At 40.5% G+C, this 17,333-nt stretch overlaps 1 protein-coding gene across 5 annotated transcripts in view; it reads right to left on the bottom strand.

Moving 5' to 3' along the window:
* Positions 1–17,333, bottom strand: part of PIR (pirin) — a 90,501-nt gene that overhangs the window by 21,146 nt on the left and 52,022 nt on the right. For all 5 annotated transcript variants that reach the window (XR_009050237.1, XR_009050238.1, XM_057717733.1 and 2 more), the window contains exons 6-7: positions 8,565–8,649; positions 758–802 (exon numbers count right to left, since the gene is read on the bottom strand). Coding sequence is in view for 3 of the 5 variants with exons in the window: in XM_057717733.1 (XP_057573716.1) it covers positions 758–802; positions 8,565–8,649 (130 nt within the window). In the remaining 2 variants the exon portion in view is untranslated. The remainder of the gene's footprint in view (positions 1–757; positions 803–8,564; positions 8,650–17,333) is intronic.

Below are 17,333 nucleotides of genomic sequence, written 5' to 3'. Positions count from 1 at the left end.
CCTGGCCTCCACCCTGCCTGCTCTACAAGCTGCACTCTCCCACCACTCCTGGCTCTTCTACTGCTGGGTTGGCTAAAGGGTTTAGATTGGAAAAAACAAGTTAGATGGTGTGGTCCCTGTACTGTCATCGCACAAAGGATATTGGGTGGGACATGGGGAGTGGAACTGACAAGCCCTTGGTTCTGGTCCCAAGTCTACCAATGCATAATTCTGGCAAGTTAAATAACTTTCTCTAGACTTCACATACCTCATCTATAAAACGAAAGTTGACTGGGTCTCAAAGATCCCTTCTAGACTAGACTCAACAAGTGGCACATACACAACCCTTGGAATAAAAGAAAACCGACTTTGAGATTTCTCAGAAGCACCTGGGACTGCAAATTCACCTCTTTCCACCTCCCAGGAGATGGAGTCCTGCTCTCCTTGGAGCCCATTAGAGCTCCATCCCTTTACCAGTATAGGGGTTGCCAACATCTTAGCATAACTGCACCTGGACTTTACATTTGCACACAGGCTGCAGTAAAATGGCTGCTGTCATGACTGCTGCTCATATTCTCCTTGCTCACTGAATATGCTGGAAGCTGAGAGGTGCCCTGCCCCGGGCGTACCAGGATGTATTAGGATGTAGAGAGCACTGGTGCCGAATAGGAGGGGGCACAGTATTCAACTGCACGAAAGGTTTCATTTTACCTTTCCTTCCTGGCAGCAGTTTAAATGATATTTCAATTGAACCCGAAGTCACAGACTCATCACTTACCAATATACACATTTCCAGATATGGTATAAATGAAGCTTGTCCACCCTGAAAAGGGACCAGCGACATTAAAAGGTTAGTGTCCATAATGCTAAAAGAAACAGAGATAACATCAAATATTTAACAACTATCTCTATAAATGACATACAAATATATAAACTTACATAACAGTTATAAAAGATACGTTTGGGGGTGAAATCTTTTAGATATATATATTTTAAAACTTAACTTCTGTAAACTTTTAAACACACACAGTCCCACATGCATGTATACACACACACACACACACACACACACACACACACACACATACACCAAAACCTAAATGACTTGGTCCCAAATATTTAAGAGCCACCCCGGTAGACAGGGTGCTATTCACTGGCTATATATCTATATGCCAAGAGCTGTACTAACAAACAAGCTCTTCACTCCAGGTCGAACATCATGCTAATAACTACCACACACCAGCTAGCTTACCTTCAGTTCCTTGGGCCTCCAAACAGTTTTAAGTGTTAAAAGAATACTAGAAATGTGCTTTTCTTCACTTGGTTGCATTTTAGTTTCCAAGGAACTCACTTCTTTCTAGCTATCCTAAAATAGACCATCAGTTCCAGGGAAGCGGGGAGGCATAATCTTTGGGGTACGAATGGGCTTCAGATGGCCTGGAATTGTCCACAGAATCTTTCAGGTGGGTAAGCTTTTTTGCGAAGAGGGTACAAAGCATTTGCTAGATTCCCACTGTGACCCATGGGCCAAGAGCTCAGAAGCACAGACAACCCACTGTCTGCCCTCTTGGCACCAGCACTGGATTTCCACAGACGTCTCTATGGCCTAGAGGAGATGCTGCAGTGCCACTGTAGGAGTGGCCAGCTCTAAACAGAATCAGAACATCACTCCGTGTGCCTTCAGTGCAAAAGAAGATCTCGAAGGGAACGCAGGGCCAAGTCCACGGTACAAGGGCAGGACCCAAACTGGAGTCTGTGCTAGGGTCAACATGGGGACAGTGTAAACAAAACCAAGGCAGGTATGGAAGAATCACAGAGGACAAAGTAGACTCTAGGGATGTGGCTGTGCTGGCAGGTGGGTTGAAATGTGCAAGAGAGGCCCATACAACAAGACATGACTGATCAAACTTAACATAAACTGAGTCTGGTTCAGAAAACCTGAAGGATGGCAAAACAAAACAAACACTCGGGTGAATATCAGATGATATTTTTTCATCCCCCTATTTCACACTTTTTCCTCCCCGAAATTTTACTAGGATGAGTTTAAGGGCTCTGGAAGTAAGTCTATCTGCTCAGAGCACACTTGTACTTTTGCTCCCTTGCTGACCCACTGGCTCAGTCTTCTGAGCTCAGCCTCCCATCATCCAGTGACCAGCTACCACTCACATGCACTTGTTGTGGGTGGAGACACGAAGATGAAGACACAGCCAGGGGTCTCCATGTTGTGCAATTTGGGGGAGGGAGGTTCGTGCTAGATGCTGAAAACACATGCTAGCCGTTCCCAGCCCATAAATATCGTTAGCAATTCAGTATTTATGCTTTCAGTTTCTTTCTTCTTTTATGCACTATATGTCATTTGCTTAAAAACTAGAACTCAGTGTTCTATTTTAGATACCTTTCCAAAACATAGAGAAATAATTCATCCTTGGGAAAGACTGCAGAGCTTTCCATTGTAAGGACACGTCGTGACTGGCATAACTGATCCTCTCCCTCATTGAAAGGTATTAAAAAATTAATGGTTTCCAAGTTTGACAGAACCTCAAAGCTCTCAATTGTTCAAGTGGGGGACTTTATTTGGAATTGTTCTGATTGTTCTAATCTCATTTCTTCTCCACCCCCTTTGCTTCATTCCTACTCACCCTCCAAGCAGAAAACTAGTCTACACATAATTGCCTCGGTCTGTTTTCTTTCTCTTTTTATCTTTTTTAATCTTTTATCCAGAAGGACCAAACATTTGCTTAAAGAAATGGCCAAGTCAATGGATTATGTGCACTTGCCTATTTTTGTTCCTTGCAAAAGTCTTCTATTAGGATACAGAGTCCACCTTCACCACTAATCACACAACTCCTGTCACTGGCTAGACGGCACAGAGTGTTAGAGGGAATAAGATAGGAACAGAGGGCAACTTCCTTTTTTCCTTCTTTTTAACATGTTGTCTATCTGCACTTGCTTCTATTAGACCTTGTTTAATTTCCACTAAGCATTTTTCTTAAAGCTATAGCAAAACAAGAGCCAAACTGTGTGAATGCTTACTATATGTTTACAAACTACCACATTTTATTGGAATTCCTTCTGTGCTCAGAGCAGGCTTGTATCAGCAGGGAGTTCTCTTGTGAGATTTTCAGGTCCTTCTCATCTTTCTTTCTTCCCCTATGTCTCCTCCCACTTTTCCGTCCTGCACCAGGAATGGATACCATCCCGGCATTTTTATTGCTCTGTCAGAGGTCACAGGCCCTGCAAATGTGGTCTCCAAGCTACTGGCTCTTCACAGCTGAGAAGCTCTTTCCCCTCCCTCCCTCAGGCAATGACAAAGAACGGGAGTTGGGATGAAGGTCACATTTTACCCCCTCGGTTTAATCGGTAACACATTTAAGTCAGACCTCCTTCAGTCCAACAGAAGACGTGTAAAACTTTTAAACACGGATATCATTTTCTGTGGCATTCGCTCTCGTTTCCAGGGAGGTTCCCAATTCTCACAAAGTCCCCAGTGAGAGCTTTTCTTGGCCTACATTCCTTGCCTTAACCCAGCTCATCTTCCTTCTCCCTCAGTCTTAAGTTCATTATTTCAATGAACTTTCCAAAGGCTCCTTACACATGTATGGGTATAGAAAGTAGAAAAACATACGACTTGGTGACATGCCAAATCCATGACAAAGGTCAGCTCTAGGTTCAGAAGGGGAGAGGGGAATAGGGCTAAGGAGAGAAGAAACTTCTCCCCCAAACTCTGGGTCCCACCAGATGCCACACCCCAAAGCAGTGCTGGTTCCTAAGAGCCTCCCCCCAGATAGCTCTGCATTCATCTTGGGTAGGCAGCTCACTCACCAGGGACCTCATACCTGGCCTCCTGGACAGGAGCCAGACCCACCAGGTCTTCGCCTCCTCCTCCTCATTCCACCAAATTATTTGTTAATTTTTACTTTGAAATAATTCCAGACATACAGAAAAGTTACAAAAATAGTACAGAGAATTACCATACACCACTCACCCAGATTCTCCAAAAGCTAACCTGTTATCACACATGCTTTATCATTCTCTCTAGAAATATATGTCATTCTTTTTTTTTCTGAAATATTTGAGAGTAAACTTAGAGACATGATATCCCTTTACCTTGAAATAATTTTCAGAACATATTTCCTAAAAACAAGGATATTTTCCAACCTAACCCTAGTGCATTTAAAAAAATTATGAAATTGATACAATATCAGTGAAAAAATTATGACCATTAATACAATACTATTAGCTACGTACAGATATTCAAATTGATCCAGTTGTCTCAGTAATGCTTTTCAGGGCAAAAAGAAAACAAAAAACAAAAAACATCTAGGCCAGGATGGAATTTGGGTTCACACACGGCATTTAGTTGTCGTGTCTAATCTCCTTCCATCTGAAATAGTTCCTCAGTCACTTTCTTCATTAAAAGTACAGACCTATTATTTTGTAGAATGTCCCTCAGTTTGGGTTTGTCTGATGTGTCTTCATCATTAGACCACATTGTTTCTTAATCCCTTTCCCCCTCAACTTTAGAGACTGGTTTTTTGTTTATTTTCAATATTTTAATTTTTTTAATTCAGAAGAGCACAAAGAATGAAACAGGGAACATATACACTGGCATATTTATTTTGTATCTTTCTTCTCTTTACAGATAAAATCATACAGGTAAGAGAAACAGCTCTTAACTGGTTGTCTCCAATCAACTTTCTACACCTGGAGAATGTGACTTTGTTGCAGGAGAAGGGGATGTGAGAGAATGGTCAGGTCCCCCAAGTCTCATCTGAGTCCCTGGGATGGGCTGTCAAGTAAGGGTCCTTGGCTTTACAAAGGAAAGAATTCAAGAGGGAGCTGAAGGAGAGTGAAAGCAGATTTATTCAGGAAGATACAGGCTCCGTAGACAGAGTGTGGTCCATCTCAGAAGGCAAGAGAGGCCTCTAGGGTGTGGAGTGGTTAGCTTTTATGGGCTGGGTAATAGGCTAACAAGTGGAGGATTATTCCAGCTATTTTGGGGAAGAGGCAGGGATTTGCAGGAATGGGGCCACTGGTCATTTTTTTGGCCTTTTATAGTCTTCTTGGAATTGTCATGGCAACTGTGGGTGTGTCATTAACATGTTAATGTATTAAAATGAGCATATAATGAGGCTCAAGGTCTACAGGAAGTCAAATCTTCTGCCATCTTGGGCCTAGTAGGTTCTAACCAGTTTTTGCTGTACGTACCTGCTTCGATGGTCACACCTCTTTCTCTCACTCTGACTCCCATCTCCCTATTTATACAGATCCTCATGATTACATCAGCCCACCTGGATTATCCAGGCTAATCTCCCCATCTCAAGATCCTTAACTTAACCACACCTGAAACATCCCCTATACCATGTAAGGTAACACATTCAAAGGTTCCAGAATTACGACGTGGACATCTTTGTGGGGCTATTATTCTGCTGACCACAGAATAATGGGATAAGCTATATGTTCTCTAAAGAAATTTTGTTGATGGATGTACATATATTCTAGAGAAAAGTTGAAAGTTGGGGGAAGCAAAAAAGGCTTAAAAAATTAAGTTTTTCCATACCATAACATTTCTCCATTTTTTAACATTCCAGATCATGCTTTTAAATACCAAGTAGCGGGGATACTGTGAAAGAAGAAGGAGAAAATAAATAGACTGGGTGTTGAAGGCCCAACTTTAATGCAGTCAGCCAGAAGACAAAGGGGACAGGAGGACCAAAGGGCACAAGTTTCTTGGAAAAGATTGATATTTTCCTAGAAATACAGATTTACATCCTTCTCAATGAATGATAACAAACAGTGTATCTATATATCAGTTTACAGTAAGGGAAATCGGACTGCTTTGCAAGAGATGGTAAAAGTCACAGCAAAAAAACAAAACAAAACAAAACAAACCGAAAAAACAAAAGAAACAAAAAACACAACTACTTATTCTTATTTTAGCCAAGAACTAACATGAAAAATGTGTGGCCAATGTGAGAGGCATCTGGTACTGTCAGAGATACAACAAATTGGATTCTTTGTAAGTGATGCACCGTCCAGCTCAATTCCTGACATCAACTGCCTTCCAAATCATCACTGCATGAAACATATGTTTTCTGCAAGATTAGCACAACCCTACAGAAACGTGACTTGCCTGAACGAAATAAAGAGATGGTAAAAATCGATTCCAATACTATGGGAAGGAATTCAGATAAAACCCCATCTGACGCATGAGAAATGTTTCAAGTCTCCCTTAACTGGATGTTCCTTGGGACCATATGCATTGTCCCGGTGTCAGAAAGGGGATGGTAGCAGTGTATGCCTCTTTTTCTATCCCTTTAGCTTGGTAAGGAGACAACAAAGTCAACATTAAATTAGTCAGATTGCAAAGCTTATGCCAAAAGCCAAACATAATCCAGACATCCATGTCAAAACCCCTTACCATGAATAACAAAACAATCAAAATATTATAAACAAAACATGATGAGGACCCAGCCAATGGGCTACACATTTCAAGGAATATTTGATGCAACAAAGTACTCAAATAAAATGAATTTAGACAGTCCTTGGATTTTATAACGGAATTTGACCTGGGAAGGTGGTTTGAAAAAAGAAAAAAGACAAAAGGTGACCTTGACTGAAATGATTTGATATTAAAATTTATACAGTATCATTTTACTAGCCAATATGTTGGACTACAGGCAGCCAGTATTGTTGAGTCTGTAACTAATAAGTGCTTTATAATACCTGAATTAATTGTTTGTCTGGCATTGGACAGGGAAGCCTCAAACTTTAGATTTGTCACCTAACGCAATGAAAGCATGGATGAATATATATGGGGGGAGGAGAACACACAACAACTGGAAGTAACATATTGGAAAAGACAGGTTCTTCTGCATCATAACTGGGTTTATAACAGACTTGTTTAAAGTGGGTTTACAGCAATTCAACGACACACACACATTTGTAAGCTACTTGTTTTTGTATGCATCCCCAAACATTCAGGTTTAAAATTCATAATGACAGAATAATCTAGAAGTACAGCTTTGTAAGCTGACAAATACACATTCTCCTATGAGGTAATATACAGGGTGGTGGCGAACTGTAGTGCCAAAATTAACATGAACTCAAGTGCTGGTGGGGTCATGGATAAACTGGCATCTCATACACTGCTGATGGAAAGCGGGACTGCCTTTCTGGGTTGCAACCTGCCCGACTTTGAAAATTAAACATGCATAAACCTTGTGATCATCCCTGGAAACCGGTCGCAACAAAATAAGCCCCTATATGGAAATACATGAGTACAAGCATGTTCACTGCAGACCAGTGTGCGGTAGCCAAGCGCCAGGAACAAAGGGAAGAGCTAAGTGCATCGTAGTCAACCCATGGTGCAGAACGCCGCCGTTCAACAGAGCCCCAGGAGCAGACTGGGGGGAGGGATTTCCATGAGGTACTGTTTGTTCACAAAAGCAAGATGCAAAAATATATTTCTGATGTGATTCCATTTTACTAAAACAAAGGCAAAATAATCCTGTATATACATGCGTGTGTGTATACTTACACGCGCATACATGTTAGTGTAGAAAAGTAAGTGTCAAGAAAAATACTGTAAGATCTAATTCACGGATATGTCTGGCATCTACTCCAGATCTGGGATATATAGGGAGGATACTGCTATGGGTGGATTAGGGAGGGAGGGAAAGGGTTTGGAGGAAAGCAAACTTGAAAGTAAAAGAAAAACCCACAGCACTAAAACTTCAAGCACATGTGCTATCACATTTATTGTTATAAAAATTGTGTATGAAGGTAGGCATATGTTTAACTGCATTCATGTAAAAAATCCTTCTGTACTTAAAAATAGCCAGAATGAGGGACTTCCCTGGTGGTCCAGTGGTAAAGAACCTACCTTCCAATACAGGGGATGTGGGTTCGATCCCTGGTCAGGGAACTAAGATCCCACATGCTGCAGGGCAACTAAGCCTGAAGCACGCGGGCCACAACTATAGAGATTGCATACCACATACTACAGAGCCCACACGTTCTGCAGGCCCCATGCCACAACTAGAGAGAAGCCCATTAGGCTAATGCCTAATGACCTCAGGGGTGGCCATTTTTAAAAATAAAACTGGCCTTTTAAGGCCAGTTACTTGGGAGTTTTCTAACTGTTCTTTGGATTTAAACGGCAACTTAAAAGTAAATGCTCCATAACAAAGGCTGTATCTCAATCAAGATTGCACTTGTTCATAACTAACACAGATTGGATTGCCTGGAACTCTGCGAGTCAAAGGTTGCCCAGAAGTCAGAAGACCTGGGTAAACGTCCTGCTGTGGCCTTCAGCAAGTAGCGCATCTGTTAGGTCTCAGTGTTCACAACTGTAAAATGAGGGACGCCGTCCATGGTTCAGCCCTAACAGTCTATGAATTCTTTGTGACTTTAACTTGAAAAGCTCAAGCAGTATTTGCTAATTTAAACATAATTAAACATAAATAAGGTTCACAGAACTTTGTGTTGAGGTTCAGAAACAAGTCCAATCCAGAGAAAGCAGCCCTTTATGTTTTTTTTTTTTACCCCTTGAAATGATCACTAAACCCCAGAACCCATCATACCTTTAGGAATACACTGGGAATGCTTTGCTCCTTGGTCCAATTTGAAGTCCAAATATAAAGTTGGTGTGTAAGTGTAAATCTTGGACTGCAAAGAAAAAGAAATCATCAGCATCTTTCCAAGAATAAGGTTCATTTTTACTTCAGCTGGGCTCTGTCATGGTCCTGGGGCCAGGATCTATTAACATTTACAATTCCTCCTTGGGAGATACTGTTAAAGCAGGGAGGATGGGCTGCCCATATAGCCCTCTCTTGAGGGTCTCAGTCTAAAAGTTAGCCCTCCTAACTTGACAAGCTAATTTCCAGATGACAGCTATCTCCCTACAGCCATTTCTCAAATATGAACCAATGTCAACAGTTTACCGCCCAATAGCTGCTTCAACTTTCTCACTTCTGCTCTTCTACTGAATATGGTAGGTTAATGCACCTCAAATGTATGTTTCTTCCCCAGGTCTCAATAAAGCCATGTCCATTTTGAAATTCAAAGAGAACAGCCTGTAAATATTTTTATTTGTTCTAACTTGGCCCTCTTGCATAAAAAGGTGGTCCAACGCTGCTGGCCTGAAAAAGCCACAGCCCCAAATGTAAGAAAGGCCCACTTTGGCAGGATTTTCCATTATAAACAGTGGCTTTGAGTCCATCAACAGTTAAGCAGAGCTTGTAATTCAATATAATACCATTCTGAATCATTGGCACAGACCAAAATCCAAGGGATTATCACTGTTGCCATAAACTTTATGATGTTTCATTGTTTATCACAAAGTCCCAGTGGTTCTGTTCTACTTACTTTTTAACTCAAAAAACACACAAAGATGAAAAAAGTACATAACGCCAAATTTGGCAAGGACGTGGAGTAACTGGAACTTTCATATACTGCTGGTGGGACTATCACTTGATATAAACACTTGAGAAAACTGCTTGGCAGTAAGTAGTATGGGTGAACATATGCGTAATCTATGACCCAGCATTCCAACTCAATAGGTATATCCCCAACAGAAATGTCCACCTAAAGATATGTACTCACATCCCGATAGTGAGACTGTCAACAATAGCCCCAAGCTGGAAATATTCCCAATGTCTTTAATGACAGAATGGATAAATGAATTGTAATATATAAGGGACTACAATACAGCAAGGAGAATGAATGAACTCAACTATATGCAACAACTCAGATGAATCTCACAAGCACAATGTTGAACAAACAAAGGCAGACACAGACTGTATGGCATATGATTCTATTTCTATAAAGTTCAAAACAAGGCAAAACTAATCTATGGTATCAGAAGTCAGAAAAGTGGTCACCTTGGGAAGGTTAGTAACTGAATGGGGTTTAAAGGGGGGCTTCTGGAGCCTGGCAATGTTCTGTTTCTTGGTTTCACGGATGAGTTCACTGGGTGAAAATCCCCTGAGCTGTACACGATTTGTGTACTTTTCTGTGTATATGTTATATTTTAACAAAAAGCTTACACTCATTAAAAACATGCATGTGTAAACAGACCACAAAAGAGAATCCAGAGCCCAGAATTATTTACTAGCCTTGATAAAGGTATCATTTTGCAGAGAATAACTATGTAAACTCCATGAAGACCTGGACATATCTGCCCTTTCCACCCGGGGCCAAGGCACAGGGCCGGTCACATAGTAGGTGTTCAATAAATATTTACCAAATGTTTCATAATGGAAAATCTCATGTATAATAACAAATCTGTTTACAGTATACACAGTGTATTCATCAATATCTTTACCAACATGTAGCAAATTGCCTCTCTTCAGGACAGGTGATTAGGCATGGCCCAAGCATTATGTCTATACTTTAAGTTTGGGAACAGAGAATTGTAAATAATGCTATCAGAAGATTGTTCCCTTTCCTGTTAAAGTCTCATGTATAGAAGCTTTGGGCTTTAAGTGGTCTGATAGGAGGACACGCTGCACCCCTACAGCTTCAAAGACTGGAAAGGCATAGTCCCCTGTATATACATAACTGAAAGCAGAAAGAGCTGTGACATCAAGGGCAACCTGAGGCCAAAGATTCCCAATCAATCTGAAGAGCCTGCAACACACATGAAACAAGGGCAGCACCCGCGGGATGCTGGCTCTGACCCTCCAGCATCCTGAGGTGTGTAAGGCACCATCTGGAAAGGATCTGGCTTTGCCTGATGAACACTTCTAAAATTACCTCTAAAAAGATCAAGGGGAAACTTCACTTAGTATCGGATGACTCCTCTTCCTGGGCAATATTTTGCTCTCAGAAAAAGAATCCCTGTTTGGTTCAAGCATCTTTCCTAATCTCTGCCTCCAGGGCCGATGCAGTATCCCTGCTTATAGCAAAGAGATGAATCACAAAGAGGCTCTTGATTTAACTTTTGCTAGAATTCTCCCAGAATGCAGTCATAAAAATCATCCTGACCTGGAAACCAGGAGTCTCTGATGCTGGTATTGCTTTACCTTCTTCTGGGCTTAGTTCACTCAATCTGAAAATCTGGTGTTGGGACTTTCTTGATGTTGAAGTGTATTTCCGGTTCTGAAATTCTGAGACAAAATTAATCTTTTCCTCCACTTTAAAATTTTTTTAATTCCCTTCTGATTTCTCAGACCAGAGCTGAAGAGAAGTGAGAACGTGGCTGGGGCAAGGGAGAGCCACTAGGGCTGTGAGGAGCGAGTGGGGGCTGCTGGTTAACTCGCGCTATCCTTGCCCTCAACCTCGGTCATCAATTTTGCCCTCCTGGTTAGCTCTTCTTTTCTTCCTGCATCTAGCTTCTCAACCTAATCCATACTGTCCCCAAAACAGTAACCTCTCTCTCTAATACTGCAAGGACACAGATGTGAGTAAGCACACAGACACAGAATTCTGTATTTATGTATTTCTTTATAAAACTGTAAACAGAAACCAATGAGAGACATGATAAAGCCACAAATATATCCTACTACGTTACAGTGTGAAAAGGGCTACAGGGAAATTTTTAATTCATTTTGAAGGTGTTTTTCACAACATCTATAGCCAAAAACAGAATTCTGATTCTACTCTCCTTTTTGTACTGAAAATAAGATCATTGACGGTTTCAATATAACACGTCTTGAAAAATCAACTACCCAAAACCTATACGTACATTATTCTATTTCAATTAATCCATACTGAGACAAAATTCAATCTGAAAGCTGTTCCTGTGAGTGTGTGCATACGTATATGTATGGCTATATATACACACACAAACACCCACAGAGTTTTTGAAAAGCAGATAGCTGCTGCTTTCTTAAATTTTGATTTTTCCACGGTAACTGCTGAAATACCCAATGTAAATTCTGTTCATTTAATGCAAGGATGATAATACCAGCCTCAAATGCACTCTGAGCAAATCTGGACTTAATTTTTCCTTCACATACACTGCTGATGTGCAACCATAAAGAAATATGGCCATTAGGCACACTCTTTCCTGTTTTCTGTTTCGTTTATTTTCATGTATAGTATTAAACTATTAACAGGCCCTCAAAATAGAATGAAAATTTAATTGAACAAATCATTCCTTTTTGCTCTCAATCTATTTCCATAGGATTAAAATAATTGGTCCAAGGCAACCTAGAATGAAACATTATAAATCTGTTTCAGCAAGAACCAAACTAATGCACCTAACTTCCATCAGTGAAATTGACTTTCTTTTTCCTTTTTCTCTCTTTTGGTCCTGATTAATACTGCCTTCACAGGTACTAAAATCCCAAGCTATTCCTCTTTTCTCATTTCTTAATTCTCTGTTCAAAGCGTTTGGGAAACTTATCCTTAAAGGTTTTAATCTGTATTTTAAAAGCCCAATGGCTTAAAATCTTACAGTTCAAATATCATGAAGGCAAAGCTTCTAGAAGTGAAGTAACAGAACTGTTTATGAGACATTAAGGGTAAATTTTGGCTAACCTATAACAACATGGGTGCTACCACATCCAGACAAGCCTTGTCTCTCTTTCTCTATAAATATGTCAGAATTAAACCCTAAATGAGCCTAAGACACCACTCCAATAATGACCACAAAACAACCAGGATAAAACAAGGTCTACAAAACCACTTCCTTCTTAACCCCAACTACCTTCATCTTCCATCCTTCAAAGACCTCCCGCTTCCCCTGGTTTTTGGTATGATACCCGTATTAAGCTGGCTTCCTTCCTCTGCTTTAATTCGTAAATGTGATCTTAATTAGAAGATGAAATCACTTCCACATGCAAGCCATGTGGCTTAGTTTTCCCAAGAAAAAGAAAAGAGAGTGCTATGTTGCTTGCTATGTACAAACATGGTAAAGAAAATGAAACATCTTTCATTTTGCCATTGTTCCTTCACAGAGAACTGCACCCATTTATCCCTGACTGCTACTCATTTCGCCACCAGGCTGGCCTTCCCTAAAAGCACAGGGCAGCAATTTGTCAGGTGTCAGGGCTGTAACAAATGCTTTCACATCTTGGTGAGAACTATTTCGAAAACTCTTGACAATTTAGTGATTTTTCAGGACATGCACTAGAATTCTTAGTCTTACTAGACGTTACTTAAGCAAATTACTCTAAGGTAACAAGTGCAAATCCACACTATTTTATAAAGGAATGGTGTGCATACCTATTCCTGGACCCTCACTCTCATGTTGGATCATCCCCCTAACGCTGGGGATTTTGTTTTACAGTTGTTCTTTGGTTTTTTGCATCATTGTGAACTTTTGATGAGTATCTTTGCGCATAAAAATTTGACCACATTTCTATTTTTTTCCTTCACAGTCAAATTGTGGGTGTAAAGGTATAGACATTTTAATAGGGCTCTTGATATATTCTACAGGTTTATGGCCAAATGCAATGTGGCCAAAAGTGAGCTGGTCAACACGATCACATGACTGAACAGCAGTTTTCCCGAACGAGTCTACTGCTAGTCACTGGTTTTTCTGGTCTCCGTAATTTTGCTATACCACAGGGCAGTTTTCCAACTCATTATGTGCTCCAAATAGTGGCTTTTTTTTTCACTCATATAATCTCCTATTGTTAGAAAGTTAACTGATTCCAACAAATTCCCTATTGTTACACACTTAAAATTTCCCCCCAATACATCCTTGTCTAAAAATAGGAGGAAAGGATTAATTGCTGGGAAAAAGAAAAAAGAAAAAAAAAATACCTGGAAATCTCTGAAAAAATAGACAAAAGGAAAAAAAATAAGGAAAAAACTTAACCTAAAAAAAAGTTTAAAGGCACAACCACCACAGTACAAATACCAATATTTGAGCAAGCAGTGTCTAGCAGCATCTGTTTTTGAACAAAAAGATCATTTTTATCAATTGTTACACGAACTGAAATGCTTTCATCAAAACTGTTTTTGGTCAAATCAGTTGGTAATTACCTGTAAAAAGTGCCCATCTCATCAAAATGTTGACCATCTTATTTTTTTAATCTTAGCTTATTTAAGAAGCAGAAATAGACATCTCATTACTCTTTTAATTTGACTATTAGTTTGGGTGCTATTATTATTATTTTAACAAATACTACTAAATATTATTAACATAAGAATAACAACAACTAAATATATTGAGGGCTTAGTATACACCAGGCACTATTCTACATGCTTCATGTGTATTATTCAATACTTTGGCCATTTGTATTTCCCTTTTATAAAATATCTGCTCATTAACCTATTTATGTTTTCATTCATCACGTAGTTCTCTCATTTAAGAAATACTGACTGAGAGCCTGTAGTGTGCTAGTCATTGCTTATGTGTATCAGTGAATAACAGATCTGCTCAGCCTTTGTGGTTTACTTCCTAATAAGGAAGACAATTTAATAAATTAAATATAAAATTATACAAGCTACAAATGAAATAAATAGGGTAGAGAGGGAGAAAATAAAATGGGGAGGAATGGAAGGCCTTGAATGAGAAGAGTTGTGGGTAAGAGATTTCTGGGCAGAGAAAGGAGCAGGGCATGTGCAAAAGCCTTGAGGCAGTGAAGAGCCTGGAGGATCTGGACACTGACCGGAGAGCCACGTACAGACACGAGGAGGAGGCTGGAGAGAATGGCATGAGATGAGTTTAGAGAGTTAGAAAAGACCCAGTCCGGATTTCTACAACAGGAACACATGGATACAATTTTTATTGTAAAGAGATGCCTTGAGCTGTTATGTGGAGAGCTGGAAGGGAGTAAATAAGAGAGAGGAGCCCCCTGAAGAGGCTGCTGTAGTGGGCCTGGCCAAGGCTGGGCAGGGGATGGGAGAGAAGATGATTTAAAATATATTTTGGACTAGATGTGTTTGGGGTAGGAGATGGAATAAGGATGACCACCGTGTTTCCATTCTGAGCAGTGAGTGATGGCGCCGTCATTCATTCAGTCGGAGAAGCCAGGAAGGGAAACGAGTTTGTGTGTGTTTGCTGTCAAGGCAGCTGGGGTAGGGTACAAGACTTCAACTTTTGCCATTTTAAATCTGACGTGCCTGGGAACCATGCAAACTGAGATGTCAAACAGGTAGGTGAATATATGAGCTACATAGAGCTTAGAGGTGAAGCTTGTGCTATAAATATAAATGTGGCAGTTGTCTGAAAGTGGGAGACATCTGAAACTTACCAAGATAATAAATGTGTTTTTTTAAGATTTTTTTGATGTGGACCATTTTTAAAGTCTTTATTTAATTTGTTTCAACATCGCTTCTGTTTTCTGTTTTGGCGCTTTGGCTGCAAGGCATGTGGGATCTTAGCTCCTGGACCAAGGATCGAACCCGCTCCCCTGCATTGGAAGGCAAAGTCTTAACACTGGACCCGCCCCCAGGGAAGCCCCACCAAGAGAATAAATCTTAAAAATTCTCATCACACACAAAAAATTCTGTAACTATGTATGGTGATACATATTAACTAGGCTTACTATGTATTGTGGTGATTATTTCACAATATATACAAATATCAAACCATTACACTGTATACCTGAACCTAATATAATGTTATACATGCTATAATTCAATAAAAAATATAAAACAAATGTGGGAGTTTTAAGACGGTAAATGGTATCTAAATCCATGGGATGGATGAGATCATCTAGGGAGATGATGTTCACTGGGAGAGAAGAGGACTCAGCACTGAGATCCAGGGAACCTGGGTTTTCAGGGCTCTAGCAGAGGAGATGGCACCTACTTGAGAAGTGAAACTGAGAAGGAGCAAAGCACATCCAGAGAAACAAGAATGTGTTATCTCAGAGGCCAAAGAAAGGAGAGATGGTGTGGAGAAACAGAACGTTCATCCCATGGAAAGGAAGGAAAACAAAGACCTCTGGGTTTGGCCACCTGGAGTTGAGTAGTGACTCAAACCACTAATGGGGGTGGCTGCCAGGTGGAGAGAGCCTTGAGGAGGTGGGGAAGTGGAGAGAACACGTGCAGACAAATTTGCTGTGAAGTGTGACTCAGAGAAGGAGCAGAGAATTGCCGGGTGTGGGGTCAAGGGAGTTTGGTGCTTCTCTTATCAATTTATATGAGAGGGTTTCTTTATTAATTAATTAATTAATTTAATTTATTTATTGGCTGTGTTGGGTCTTCGTTGCTGCACACAGACTTTCTCTAGGTGCTGTGAGCGGGAGCTACTCTTCATTGTGGTGCACAGGCTCCTCATTGCGGTGGCTTCTCTTGTTGCGGAGCATGGGCTCTAGGCGCATGGGCTTCAATAGTTGTGGCATACAGGCTCAATAGTTGTGGCTCACAGGCTCTAGAGCACAGGCTCAATAGTTGTGGCACACGGGCTTAGTTGCTCCATGGCATGTGGAATCTTCCCAGAGCAGGGCTCAAACCCATGTCCCCTGCATTGGCAGGCAGATTCTTAACCACTGCGCCACCTAGGAAGTCCTGAGAGGGTTTCTTAAAAATAAATTAAGGCTATTTGTCCTTCATACTATTTGCTGTGAAAAATCTCCCAGTTTGTTTTTGGCCTTCAGTTTCATTTATGGGATTTCTGACATGGGTCAGACCTATCCATCTTTTCCTTCTAATGCTTTTAAACTTCGAAAGTCTTTCCTTATGGGATGAATTGGGAGATTGGGATTGCCATATATACATTACTAATAAGAAAAAACCCTCAAATTGTACACTTTAAATATATGCAGTTTATTGTATGTAAATTATATTTCAATAAAAGTTCTTTAAAAAAAAGAACCCAGGGACAGAATGATTTAAAAAAAAAAAAAAGTCTTTCCCCATGCAAAGATCACATTAAATGTTTGCCTGTCTTTTTCTAGTTCAAATTTCCTAACATTTAATTCTTTGATTTACGTCAAATTTATTCTCCTATGAAGTGTGAGATCATGACCGGTTTCTTTTTATGAATGGCTGACCAACTGTCCCAGCTGACTTACTCGTCTGTTTTCCCCAAATGATGACCACCTTCTTTATCACTAAGTTCGCACATATACTCGGGTCTATTTCAGGTAGGTTCTCTTTCTGCCAATCACAAAAAAGAGCCTCAACGGAAACAACTTCACTGGCAAGCTCAGGAGCCTCAACTAAGACAGGACAATTGACTCCACAGGAGTTCTGGGCATCATCTAGGCCATCGCCCGCGGGGCTTCCCCATCTCATCTTCCTGCCAACCACTTTCCTGCTCTCATAGACTCATTCTCTCCACCACTTACACCTTCATACACACTCAAGAAACTCACTGCCAGATCTACAGCCCCAGTGCGGAGAACCATACCTTCCCCTTTCTTCAGGAGATCGCATGCTTTGAGGAAGTGAAAAGTAGATTTACCACATTATTTAAAGCCAACTTCCAACTCTTGTGTTGAGAATAG

The sequence above is a fragment of the Hippopotamus amphibius genome, chromosome X (assembly GCF_030028045.1).
Source record: "Hippopotamus amphibius kiboko isolate mHipAmp2 chromosome X, mHipAmp2.hap2, whole genome shotgun sequence".
NCBI lineage: Eukaryota > Metazoa > Chordata > Mammalia > Artiodactyla > Hippopotamidae > Hippopotamus > Hippopotamus amphibius.
The sequence above is the reverse complement of the archived record's forward strand: the minus strand, read 5'-3'. Positions and strand labels throughout refer to the sequence as shown.